Source organism: Pleurodeles waltl, chromosome 11 (genome assembly GCF_031143425.1).
Source record: "Pleurodeles waltl isolate 20211129_DDA chromosome 11, aPleWal1.hap1.20221129, whole genome shotgun sequence".
NCBI lineage: Eukaryota > Metazoa > Chordata > Amphibia > Caudata > Salamandridae > Pleurodeles > Pleurodeles waltl.
This window is the reverse complement of record NC_090450.1, coordinates 53,619,806-53,634,230: the sequence shown is the minus strand read 5'-3', so window position 1 is coordinate 53,634,230 and position 14,425 is coordinate 53,619,806. Positions and strand designations below refer to the sequence as shown.

At 42.2% G+C, this 14,425-nt stretch overlaps 1 protein-coding gene across 4 annotated transcripts in view; it reads right to left on the bottom strand.

The window, feature by feature from the left end:
• ECT2 (epithelial cell transforming 2) overlaps positions 1 to 14,425 on the bottom strand; it is a 201,735-nt gene that overhangs the window by 89,255 nt on the left and 98,055 nt on the right. For all 4 annotated transcript variants that reach the window (XM_069213046.1, XM_069213048.1, XM_069213047.1 and 1 more), the window contains 2 exons: positions 4,874 to 5,087; positions 433 to 569 (listed from right to left, as the gene is read on the bottom strand). In XM_069213046.1, coding sequence (XP_069069147.1) covers positions 433 to 569; positions 4,874 to 5,087 — 351 coding nt within the window. The remainder of the gene's footprint in view (positions 1 to 432; positions 570 to 4,873; positions 5,088 to 14,425) is intronic.

Below are 14,425 nucleotides of genomic sequence, written 5' to 3'. Positions count from 1 at the left end.
CGGCTTAGGGCCCTAGAACACCGTTTTCATAAATACTGAAGTCAGACACTTCAAGGTAGTGAGCAGAGCTACAGATGTACATTGTAGGATGCAGAAAATTATGAAGAGACTTTCCAAGATCAGGGTTGGTGCCCATGCAAGACTTCTTGATACATATGGAGGCGCTGCAAAGTTGACGTAGCATCAAAAAGCACAGGAGTTACTGCACATTTCTCAGATTGAAAGGTATCAGCAGTTAGACCTAGCCATCAGAAAAGCAAGTACACAAACAGTAATTACTGGGCGCAGCTCCAAGGACTATAGCAGTAGGGCAAACCTCTGATAAGAGACATGGTGCTAATAAATCAAATCTAAAAATATGCTATAAAAAAAGCAAAAGCAACAAATAAATAAAAAATAATTCTAATATATGCCATCTTATTAACCACATACCTGAACAACCGTGGTAAGAATGTCAACATAATTACTCTCAGTTTGATACAGCTCCATTGCAACCTGCCATCTTGCAGTCTTAGTCTGTGGTAGAGAAGTGGAATTCTTGAAAGCTTTTTTGTGATTCGTTGGAGTATCTGGTTAACCAAAATTTGATTGAAAAAGAGGATATGGGTTAGCTGTAGGCATTTAAACAAAACCAGTAATAAATTGGATTGTTTCAACAAACTTTTATAGTTTCAACTATTTCCAACTGACCACAAACCTAAGCAAAGATTAGTTTAAAAAAATACCTACACCTCTTAACTTTTGCTATTATGTTAACGAAAGAATTACAAAACTACAGAGTTTATTGATATGGGAAATACTGAACTATCACATCCTTATACACATTAGCACAAACAGCTAGGCAGGAATGCTCTACATGGTGTTTAATTAGCTTTTGAAAACGTAACCACAAAGAAAAATACTGCACAATAAAGTGGTTAATCCCTCTTATGGATATTAATAACTGCAAATTCCTCACCTTGTTAATATCAAAGCACTGTCCCCTGAATTATGCACTTTACACCAAAATTTCCTGTAAGTCTGAGCTAGCAAGAAGACCATCTTGGTTAATTTTCCAAAAGAAATTTAAAGCAGATAGTGATAAATCTTGTGGTATTGCAAAGATTTATTGCCAACAGTATTACTGTGTTGCCGGGGAATTCAAGCTATAGTTCTTAAGAATTACCTATGTAAATTCATTCTAGATGGACAAGCCTTTTTTACTTTACTGCGGACTTCCCTGGCTGATGCACTGAGGCATTCACGGATAATAATCTTGCATAGGGTGGATACCTATGTAGTCACCACTACAATACTATTAGCAGCTCAAGTTGATTTTCATTGATCTTAAGTAGCCCTCACGAAAGAAAAGGATTGATACCTCTGGTGCAGACTATCATACCAATCCCTGCAGCATTGAGAGGTCAAAGAACTTTGCTTGAAATTGTGTTTTCCTGCCAACTTGTCTCTAGAAACCGTTCAAGAATTATCAAGAAAGGCAAACGAGACAGGGACTGACCTTGTGACTTGCAGAAGGACCAAACCCATTGTTTTTGTTTTGAGACAGTTTAGCATCTTGTTTCCTAATGACCTGCAGATGCATCAGGGCACACTTGTCTTGGACTCATACTTCGTACCAAAGAGACAAGGTGTGGGTTCATGAGCAATCAATTTAAATCGTATTTTGGGATGCCATATCTGCACAATGCTGAATTTTCTCGGTTGAAAACCTCAGAAAAACTAACGAAAAGCTGTAAAAGCAATGCTTTGGATCTTCCTAGCAAGGTGGAGAAAAAAGGCACCAGAATTAGCAAAAGTGTCTTTGTGATCAGCAGCTCATTCTCATGTCCTGAGCCAGACAGATGAAAGGAGGTCTATGGCAAACCCTGCCTGAAGCGCAGGATATTTTGCAAGAGTGTTGATCCAGATAGGTGCCCGGAGAGATCACAAGGTGAGAAACCTGCAGTTAGAAATATCCATTAGAATATTCCTTGCAGAGAAAACTTTTTTTATGCTCAGACCCAGCCCTCAGAACTGCTTCAGCATAGTGTGGCGGATTCACTTAAAACCAAATGTGTCTGACTCATTTAGTCAGTTTATGGGTGAGCTATGAATTATGAAAATGTGGCATAATAAAAATAAAATACTGAATTGAACAAACTGCGACCAATTTGTTCCCGTATCCAGAATTATAGATGCCTACGACATTGGCCGTCAACTATACACAAACAGTATCCAATCTCTCTTAAGCTTGAAGGCACTACCCAGTTACACCAAATACTTAGAAAGGAGTCCATCACTTCTTGTATCCCAACTGGCTCGGTTTTGCTTAGAAGAAAACTTTTAACACAGGGTAAAGTCTCTACTGGCTTCCAATCAAGGACGACATAGGTCCTAATTGTTTCCCTAACCCAAAAGGGTATCCAATGACACGCCCCAGAAATACTGAGTATCCTTCACTTGAGACACTATGTGTAGCCTTCCCTAGCCATTAGAGAATGTAAGCAATGTGACGCTTGTCAAAGTTTGGTTATTTTACATCCACCATGAAACACTGACTGCGGCTTAAACAGGAAAAACATACAACTTAACTGGCTAGATCATAAATTAAGCCCAATTATCTATACAAAACAACTTAAACTGAATATTTACATGGCGTATAGTTCAGGCAAGTCAAACGTAGAATCATTTAGGCCATACTACTGCTTCTTCTCATATTCCAAGGTCGTACCTCATCACTCCCATATGTTCCCACATCAGGTGACGCTGGGCATGACTTTCAATCCTAGGTACATAGCCATTGTTGGGCTAAATTTAGGTTATTACAACTACCTAACATTCCATTGAAACGTCAGGTGAAGTGTCAATCGTAACAATCAAGGTAAAAAGTGAAAGGTCACACTTCTAACTAGAGCATAGCTTAAGTAGTCCCAAAATTAACTGTTTCGCGTGTCACAAATGACAATGAACATAATTAACCAAGCACCTCAGTGCCAAGAAACCAATCTGGTGAACGTGTACTCTAGAAATATTTGTGAAAAAAACATAAGCAAAAAGGATGCAAAGACTGCATGATCACTGTCAGCAAATCAGCACCCTTGCAGACCTTTAAGAAGGTAACTAACGCAAATAGTCACAAGAAACAGATCTTCAAACATTAAATGTATTTGATAGGCTGAAGTAAATCTCTGCTACTAGGTACCCTTGCAGTGCTTAATCTATGGAAAAATATTTCCACAGACTAGCAGCTGATGACAAAGTACAATGTTGTGCCCCGTCAGATTGTCACCAGTGTTAACAATTGTGATGTACTCTGATGTCCGTACACCTCGAGTAGAGCTAATGGTTTTGGTTGCGTACCCAACCATTACAGGATTGTTCAACTGTTGTGTTTAAGATCATAGCTGTGATGTCCGTTAAATTAAAGGTTAAGGGAACTTATGGTTTTCTAGAAAATAAGCAGCTTTGCAATACTTACCAGCCAATATTGAAGTTCCTTCAACAATTTATTTTTTGTTTAGTCAATTACTTGGGAATTCTCATAACATACCGGGGACAATGTCAGCATCTTTTTTGCTTTTAGATGTGCACAGTACCACAGTACCAAATTAACACAAGGCTGTGATGATTTAAGTGTTGCTCTGCAAACTTTGGATACAGGGCATAGATTTTGGTCACCAAAAAGGTAAACAGTCAGCTCTTTAGTTTATATGTTGAGACCGCAGTGGTCAAATTTAGATTCTCACTCTTCTGAGTCTCACCCACCATTCAACCAAAAGGGGAAAAATATGCTTAACCTGATATCTTTACACCCTTAGCTCCAGATAAATCTACCATCAAATTGTAAATAAAATGCTGGTTGGCAGTAGTGTCTGCAGGAGGTTTTGAAAACAAATTCAAAGACTCAAATAACCTTAATGAGATCTGGTCCCCTCAACTATGTGGTTATTTAGACACTACCTAAACTAAATGTATATTAAAAAGGGACAACGACCTTGAATACGGTGCCTGTTTAATGCCTCTGGAATAGATTAGTTGCCGTCACTACTCCAGTTAAAATTTTGTATACACTGGTTTACCCACTATTCCTTCCTTTAGAAACCCACTGACAATCCCCCACCATGACTACTGAGATGGGAATTTAATGTATGTAGTGAGACCATTTAACAACTTGAATTATAAGGCACCCAATTTAATGCTACAGTTACCTAATAAAAACTTTAAATTATGAAGAACAATGTTGGTTCTTCAAAACATCACAATCATACTTAATGGCATTAAAATCACCATCTTCCTTACAATAAATTGGGATTTGTACTTTACTCTGCCATACCCTCTCCAAGAGACTGCTAAATTTATTTTCGATGCCAAAAAAAGTAACTTTAAATTCAGATTCTGTGGATTAGATACATCAACATATCTACTTCAGGTAAAAGGTGACCTAATTGCTATTGTACCAGGTTTGCAAATGCAAACGTTCATATTCCCAGCTAAGCTCTACCCTTCCTGAGCTAGGCGGTTGCTGTAGTTTTTCATTTAACAGGAAAAAATTGTCAAACTAGAGACCTCATACAGATTATACAGAACATATCTAGAATGCATATGCTGTACTGATGTCAAAATAGCTATCCAGCAGTGGATTACGTTTTGCAGAGTAAAATTGCATTTTTCTTGAGCTCCTCCTCGACTGACTACCTCTACGACTTTGATGGCAGATGGCCTTTCTATCAGTGCATGTATTCTAGGTTTCTAAGCTGCTTCCTGCACAATTCGAAAAAGAAAGTTAGTTATTTATGGAAAACCAAAACATGGTAAAGTCATAAGGTTACTGTAAATGTGATAGCAAACCCAAGTTGCTTACCACATCCTAGGTATGTTACAGACATCAAAATACCTGAGAACTTTCCAGTATCTGGTGTGTTGGAGATGTCCAGCAAGGACCCATAGGAAAGCGAATGTTCAGCTGATGGCCGTTTGAGGGGAGGAAAGGCTTCAGTGTCTCTGCCCAACTGAGCAATTGTATCTTTTAACCGACGTTTCTTGCGGTTGCTGTTGGGTGTACTCAACGAAAGCAAGGAGACTGACTTCTTGAGAGCTGGACTTTCAGCCTGCAAAACATGAAACGTTTTAAGCTATGACGAGAAACATTTCAGGTCTCTTTATGCAAACTAAATGAATGTGTGCCACACATTCAGTAAAATCACTGAGTTCAAACATTTGGCTTCCATGGGATACACACCAAGAAGCACTCCTTTCATGGTCCTTCAGAGAAAACAAGTTGAACTGAAACTTATATCTCTATTTCATAAAATTACTCTTGCCAGGGAGATCTAAGGCTGTATTTAGAAATACATTTACTGGACTGGGAAAGGTCGACGAAATGAAGGTCCATCCATTTCATACTTATACTGCTGCTAACAGTTTAAACTGGGACAGTAGCTATAAATAATTCCATAAAGACCTTAGGCCTGGTGTTACTCCTGACCATTTGATTTTATTAACCCTATATGCATAATGCACTTGCTAATTGGCACATTCAGCTCACCCTCTTCATCCATTAGTTTGTTATACACATTTTTCTTCAGCATAGTGCAGGGTAATGTGTTAGCCCATGTTAGGTAATTTTGGTGAGGGACTCCATGTGGTCTTTTCAGAAGTACAGCTACTTACAGAGTGGCTCCTTTAAGTGCCAAGCACTACTATAGTAGTAGGTGCTTTTCAGACCCAATACATTTTGGTTTTTAGCTTTTTTTTTTTTTTTTTTTTAACTACATCTTATAAGGTGTGGAAGCACTTTACTGCAAGTATTATGCTACCCAGGAACACAAAAGTACTAGTTAATTTAGTGGTTGATTTTATACTGGTTACTTAGATTAGATTTGTGCTACCATGGAAATCATTCTATGCATTTGCTCCATTTTCTTAGTAGTAGATTAGATTAATACAGTTAAGTGTGATAATTAGTGAGGCGCTGGAAGTTCTTGAAATGGTAGCAGGGATGACTAGATAGGCTAGCGGATATTAGGTACCATAAAGTTACACGAATATGGTTTCAAGGAGGGGAGGCCAGGATCCATAAATTAAGGTGCAGGCAATTTGCAGAAATACAGCAAGCATTGGCAAAGCTATTAGGTCTCACCTATGCAGTAGTTATTGGATTTGCCGGTGTCTTTTAGTCATGCTGTGTAGAGACATGGTTATGTAGTATAGTTAAAAGTGAAGTTAAGAAAAAAAAGACCTATGATTCCATATTGCCTGCACGCCATCCCCCCTTTTTTCGGGTGGATGGCGTACAGGCAGGCAATACGGAAAGAGCGGGTGGGGGCAGAACAGGCAACACGAAGAAAGGGCGGGCAGGTGTGGGCGGGGGGGTGGCCAGGCAACACGAAGAAAGGGTGGGGGCGAACAGGCAACACGAAGAAAGGGTGGGCGGGGGGGGGGGGGGGGGGGGAACAGGCAACACGAAGAAAGGGTGGGCGGGTGGGGGGGGGGGACAGGCAACACGAAGAAAGGGTGAGAGGGTGGGGAGAACAGGCAACACGAAAAAAGGGTGGGGAGAACAGGCAACACGAAAAAAGGGTGAGAGGGTGTTCGGAATAGGCAACACGAAGAAAGGGTGGGCGGAATAGGCAACACGAAGAAAGGGTGGGCGGGTGGAGGAAATACGCAACACGGAGAAGCAGCAGACAAATTATACATACTAACAGCACGAGTAGCAGATAGACACCAACAAAGAGGAAGAGATGTGTGATAATTTCATGCTCCACAGGGAAAAAAATAAAAATATATTTTTTAAAAGCAACGCCCTGCATTTGCTGTCCAATTAGAAGGCAGCAAAGGAGTGACAAAGAAGCCAACAAATGGTAAGCAACAGGCTGGCTCCAAGCCTTTCATTGTAAACAAAAGCATTCACAACAATAGCGTATGTTGGCACGCAAGATCTAAAAAGAGCTCATGTGACTAACAACTTAGAAGAGGCTAGCCTTATTAAGGAGGAATGGAGAAGATGGAGCTCAGGAGTGAAGTATTTATATAACAAAATGGGGGGGGGCTATAATTGAGTTGTAAGTCTAGGTAAATTTTCATGAACTGTTGGCACAAAGGGAGATGAGGCTTTTGTGGTAGTATTAAATCTCAGGAACTGCATAAAGAAACTGTAGAAAGTAAACATTTACATGGGAAATATTATTTATTTTCACTGGGCAGAGGCAAGGTATTTCTGCTGTTAGGATTGACTATTGGTACAGTTTCCTCATTTCCAGTGAAGAGTCATCAATTTTGATCTGGCGGCACTAACTGAAAGTTCTCCAATATTGATGAGTGGTCCTTCAGAAAAGGATTCTCAGAGCTGGATCCTTTATAGATACACCAGAAGGGCTAATTAGGATAAGTGGCAAGGCAATGTCTTCAATGAAATAACTTCAAGGCCGCTCCACATAGGACTCCCTTACAGCATGAGGGTCAACTGCTTTATTTCAGACAGGTCTATGATGCCTTGATGTTAATGTTTCCTACCTGCAGCTATAAAACCTTCAATTCGTTTTCAATTACTGTGCGTTACCTGAAGTACTAAATGCAACAAATCAAGGAACCATTAACTCTCACTTAACAGAGACATCCTTACATCAAACAAACACACTGCCCTTTTGACAAGGGATGCATTTTCCTGGCAAATTACGAATTTGTTTTATTATCAGAATGTCTGCAGATAAATTAGCACTGTTAGATGGGCTTATAAGAGACTATTTTGTAGAAAGTCTGAAAACAGTTTGAATCGCACTGACCACATACCTTTTGATTCAATTGGAGGGTAACCTCAATGTTTGATCTTAAGACAAACCGTATGTGCTAGTCCAGGTTCCAAGTGGGTCCATTAACTAAGTTAAACTTCCTCATGCAGCAACTTTACTTGCTGTTCTCGCCCTTGTAAGACTGTATAACCTAAACTATTCATTATCCACTAGCTTATATATAAAGCATTTTTTTTTCTTTTTAACTTGACCAAAACAGAAGGCTACGTATGATTCCAGTCTAAAATAAGACGAAACGAATAAAAGGCTTCTAATCAGGCAAAGTGGAAGTGGAATATCTTGGGAACCTACCTCCATCCCTACTTTCATGTTTGGCAAAAGTGAAAAATAAAACAGTACTATTAGTTAATCGGAAAAGGGGTGAGCAACATGGCTGGGCCTAGACCAAAATCATACAGTTTTGTTCCAGGTCCAGCAATGTTTGCTCACCCCTTTTCATATTAACTAATGGTGCTGCTTTATTTTGGTAGGCATTTAGTCTACATAGGGACAGAGGTGGGTAACCAAGATGTGGATGGGCAAAGCTTCCACTCTGCCCAATGATTCTTTATATATGAGAGAACCACAGTCAATAACAAAGTTATGGTTCAAACCTGTAAAACTATTGAAAATCACAATTATAGTCAGCGAACACATTCTAGAACTCACTATTCAAAGCATGTTGTTCTTTTGATACATTTTTGTTTAGCTTGTGTCATCGGAAAATTGTGTGTGATATAACCATAACTGTCAAACCAGGAGGATTACTCATTTTAACTGCTCTTTCGTGAATTTCTCTAAGATGTACTACTTTTCCAAATGTACCTGCAGGTGCTCTAGGCCTCAACTGTGGCAGGCCCTCCAACAATCATCCTGCCATCATCCACTCTGTCAAACTTAGTTTCTGGATGTACTTTTTTTTTTTTCCCCACCTGCCTGAAACTTGGAAGTGAGAAATGATCTGAGTCACTAATAAAATGTTGGTCAAATCCAGCAACTACCCTGGCTGCTCACAATTGCCTTTTGACTCCCAAGTCCTTCACCATATATGAGATTCCCATGTCTCTGTGCTTTCCTGGGGTTTGCCACCTTTGAGGGGCAGTCCTTGACGGAAGACTTTTTTCCCATAGCCCTAAACTTGCAGGGCGGTGCCAACTCAAGTGTTTCAAGATGGCAGAGGGAAAGAAAAAAAAAAAAAAAAAAATTTACAGAACTCTATACAGTTAATCACATTTCCTAAATTCAGATTGAGTGACCAAATTTGAGTTCTAAAGCGACTTAACAGTAGAAGTATGTAAAAGTGTTAACCCTTCAATGTCCACTATGCAGCACTAATTTATCAAGGACTACATAGTGGATTTCAACATAAGCACGTATTCCACATAAAGATCTACTTTGTCGGCAAGTTTGGTGCAAATCTGCGAAGTGATACAGGATGTACGAGTAAGCAACATTTCCAATGGAAGCTGCAGAATGGAAATCCTTTTTCTCTGGACCTCCACCCGATACCGCCTTTAACTTTTCTTTACCCGGACACACCAGTACAAAATTGATGACAGATTAGCTGATGAACCTTGCAATTTGTGAAATTTAGTGCGAACCCATCAAAGGAGTCAAGTTCTAGGTAAATTTATTAAAAACCTTTTCAGTGGAAAGTGTCTGAACCATAACTACACAGTGACAATTGCCACTTGGTATTATATACATATTGAGATGGAAAGGTCTCCCCCATGGCTCAGCTGAGTATGCACAGTTGCTTGTCTGTCTAGGTTCTGGTCCTGAAGCACACCAAAGGTACTCCTCCTTTTTACAAAGTGGCTCTTGTCATGAGAAGAACAACCAATGGTAGCAGCTAACCATCACAGCAGACGGTGTAGGCTACATCCAACCACCTCCCACCTCCACCACCCCCTTTGCGGTCAGTGGTAGAGTGGTCTACTGGCCTCTCCTGTTTAAAGGTTTGCAAGTTCTACTCCGCTTGGTCTCCTCTTTTCATCCATTTTGGACATTAAGGCAAGCTTGCACTGCTTGTATGAGACAAAGTGATCCCCTCACTATGTGTGCTTTTCCTTAATGCATGGATACAGGAATCTATTCTGAACTCCAGTATTTGCATGGCAGACAAGAGAGGTTGGGGATGAACCAGCCAGAGAGTGCTGCGTCTTGGCAAGGTTAATTACAGGACAGAAAAAATCCAAAGTCAGTCCCACTGAGATTTCTAAATGACCTATTCCTGCGGTCACACAGAGGGGGTGAGGTGGTGACAGTGAGTTCTCAGAGTTTCAGGCTGAAGGCCTTGGAAAGCTAGCTCCCCTTTCAGATTGGAAAGAATACCTGAAGTTCAAATGCCTGCTGGGGTCACTGACAATCCACCTCTACCCCCATGTGCCTCTTGAGAAAGATTCCTATGCTTGCTCCTTTAAAGGAGGACAGAAGGTGCCCTTTGTAGAAGGAAATTGCCTTTAGAAGACCCACTGGCCTGCTAGCTAGAGAAGGAGATTAGACCTTTCTTGTATTACACCAGTGCATGTAGCAGAAGAGAGCAGTCACTATATCCACTGTCTTGAGCCACCCTTCAACCCCATTCTTTTGTGCCTGCACTATGCTTATTAGCTCTGTGCCCCCTTCAAGCAACTTTCAATAATTATGGGAATATATTTCCAAGAAATGTAGTCCCCACTTGTGCTGCGGTTGTAGCACAACCATGATCAGTAACCAGGTGCACTTTTCTGAACGAAGAAAACCCAAACTAGTTTTGCAGTCACCAAGTAACACACAACTAAGAAAGTGCACTGAAAACGCAAACGGTGTTCAGCAGATATCAAAATATTGACCTTAAGCGCCCTGCCGGATTCCAGTAGAAGGGTGATGGAACTAGTGTCTCACAGAGACTGTAACATGCAACAACCCTACCCTCTTCATGGGGAATCCAAATAACTGAGTGTGGATTCAGAGGGAATTATTGGGTCAATGGAATGAAATAAGTAGTCAGGGGATGCAGAGGTGTTAGTCCAACACGGTAGTTCAGCAATCATGAAATTGCCCCTATGCCCTACCCCCAGCAGCTTAATTTCACCGAACTGCCCTCACTGGTCTGTAAAATAAAATAATGCACATTCCGACTAGTGTGAGCGATGCAGACAGGCTAAGAGGAAGAGCAGGCCATAGGCAGTGCTGAAGCTGGACACAACAGGACAGCTGCATCCCATGAAAGAATGGAACCTGATCTCAGCAGCGAGTGCGCTCCCTGCAAATTGGCTGAACACTTACTTTAGGGAGGCAACTCTTTCCCCAAATTAATGCGTGTTCAAGCCCGGAGGAATTAGGAGGCGGATTGTGAAATTTTATTACACGTTTTCAATACCATGTACATGTACTATTATTGTTATTGCATGTTTTCAGAGTTCTGAGTCTCTAGCACACTCAATTCCATCAGCAAATTTAGAATGCTCTTCTACCCTCAAGATCAAGTGCCAAAGGGGTGTAATTTGCTCAGTTGTTAATTCAATTTTATGGTGGCCCCGGGACCTCAGCAGTAAAAAAGGCCCCAACTGTCACAAGCGGAGTCTGGTAACTCCAGATTACCCCATACACATCTGCCCCACACCAAATGTTAAGCAGTTCCCTCAATATGTATTTAACACTGGGTGCTCTGGCTCTATAAAGGCAGCAGACAGTGATGCACCCAATGCAGGTGATAAAGATGGCAATAGAGTAGCCCAGGCAAACTAAGGTTGAATAGCAGGAAAAAAGGTGGTCACTGTCAAAGGTGTGGTTTGTCCAAGGATTTAAAATTTAAATTTTATTTATTTAGAACTAGGACAGATAAAATATTGTTTTGGGGATGAGAACATGTAAAAATTCAAAGCAAATGGTTTCTCCCAGTGCTAGTCTGGGTGGCACTGAAGGCACTGAACAAGGAACAAATGATCTTCCTGCATTTGCCTAAAGGCCTACCATTTGAAGAATGATAATGTCCAACATTTTTTAATCAACAAACGTCTTTGATTTGTAATAACCACTTAGTCTCAAATATTTTGATGGTACAGTTTTCACAGGAGGATCTCTCCATACACAGGTTACTGCTCAGGGGAGAGAGGTTGACCAGTCTAATCCGTGGCCACCTAGTGGTTAAAGTTAGGATTATCCCCTGCAGGTTGTAAGGGAGAGGGGCAAGGGTGGGGAGGGAGTATTCCAGACTGTCTAGATGCAGAACCTGTGGAATATTGTGAAATGTGCAGGTATTGGGCTTGAACTACCAAGTAGTATAATCCTACACAAGGGACCACAAATCCTCGTTTCTTGTATAGGCGCTCTACCTTAGCTCAGCTGATTCTCGGATGTTTGTTCCTAAGGTACCATATCAGGAGGGTCTTGAGTTACATAAAAACTTTAGTTACTCGAATCAGACTATTCAAAAATAAGTTTCAGCAATATGGCCATCATTATCAGAACTACCCTTCTAGCTAGGGGCGGAGGCAGTTTTGTCCAGAGAGGTAAAGGTGTCCATAGAGGTGCTAATTGGCCTTCGAATCTGGGCGGGACCATATGCCTAGGTATCCGATACGTTCCACATAAAACTTGATTGGAAGTTTGTGTTGGGGGGGGGGGGGGGGGGGGTGGGGGCAAATCAGTGTGTTTGAGCATCAGGGATTCAGAACAGTGGGGGTTGGATGCCAGACAGATGGCTGCATTCCAGTGAAGCGCCATAAGATGAGATCCCAATCAGTAATTCATGCACTGAGCCCCCAACCTCACTCTGGAGTGGTGGAGGCACTCTCCATTGTGGCAATGATCATCTGCCCCTGCCCCCCCCCCCCCAACCCAAGGTTGAATTGGAGGCCATTTATGCCCTTAAAGCCAGCTGAAGCCTAGGTGGGATGGAAGATGCAGGTCCTGCAGGCGCCGGGTCGGCTACAGAGCGAGCATGAAGAAAGGTGATGGGGGGGCCCCAGGATCCTGTTCAAGTGGAAGTAACTGGGTCAGGTGAGTGACGCTCTGATAAGGGGCGGGGAGATAACAGCCTTGCCATGCCTAGAGAGCTACTGGAGACATAGTGAGGACTGCGTTTGTTGGGGGTGGGAGGGTAAAGTGGGAGGGTTGGAGGAAGGGGTAATTGGGAAAAGCAGAAGATCCAGGTTTTCCACGCTTTGGAGTGTACTGCAGGCACACCACGCCTTCCCTGAAACTTGCAACAGGGCCGAGGCAAGCCCTGTAGAGTGGAAAGCCTGCCAGAAACAATCACAGTGGATCTGCAGGTGAAAGGGTCCCTCCTGGAGTACAGAGGGGGTCCTCTTGATTCAGAAGGAAGCAGGGCATACAGCGGCTGTGAGGTTGTTGGGGGCGCCCACACAGAAGATCCTGGTTTTCCACCCTTTGGGCGTACTGTGGGTGTGCCACTCCTTCCCTGATACAGCCAATGTGACCTCGCTGCAGGGCTGTGGAAGAGCTGTGCATTGATTGGCCCCGGACCTGCGAGATTGTCCAGGCCTGTAGAGTGGACATCCCTTGGGAAACAATTAGCCGGACATCGGAACAATAGATCTGCAGAGGCTTCCTCCTGGAGCACATGGGGGCTTCATCACTTACAAGGACACTAGGCTACAGCGGCTATGGGAGGAGGCCCTTAGGCCCATGGGGCGCTAACTGGCTTAAGAGGCACTATTAACCCCAACTGCTGGAACATTCTGCAACACCTAAAGGACTGGATGAGAGTCTGAACAGCCAGCTGTAACCCAAGGAGGCAGCAATGACTTATCCTGGACTGCCAGGACAAGGTGACGGGAGATAAGCCTCCTTGTGCCCCCTTGGACTCTTATCGTTGACACCTGGGGTGAGACGGGACACAGTGGGCCTTTGTGCCGGACCACCTGGCTTCTGCACGGTGCCATCACCTTTTGAACTGTTGAGCCCCCTGGGGTCTCTTCGTTGGACATGCTTTGCGTCATAATGGGAAAACACACTAAGCAACCCAAACTGACTTTTTAGAATAAGAGGTCCACCTGAACCACAGAGGATAATCGGTGGAAGTGGGTGTAGTCTTTCCAGACCTCTAGCGACACTCTACCAGAGTGGACTGCAACTCAGACAGTGCCCTTGGGTCTATGCAGTTTCTCCAGCCCAGCTCACATTTCCTTCCCTAAAGATTTTTAATACATTGACAAGGTTACTCAAGACATGCAAGTCAAAATACAAGACCACTGACAAAAGTTTAAGCCATTGAGTTGCTCTTGCTACACTGCACCAACTTCCTGCATCAGGATTCCAATTAGGCTTAATATGTAATAAAATATATACCATGTAACTCTTAATTCATGTTAGTCACCAACTCTTGGCTTCTTCTTGGATAAAACCTTTTTGTTTGATCATACATCAGTAAAATAGCAAGGGTGCACAGTTTCAACTTTGATTGGGGTAAAATATTTGATTCCACAGAGAAGTCAGAGTAAAATATAGTAATCCAATTCCTAGTGTTGTGGCAATTGGACTATGAAAATACTCTGCACATAAAAGTTCTCAAACAGCATCCAGCTACCCTTAAGACACTCCTTCGGACTGTAAACAGAGCGGTGACAGGCACAAGAAGGTTGGCCCACATCTGCTCGTTAAGGTCTCTCAGATATGGCTGAACTAATACAATTAGCATAAGATGTAAA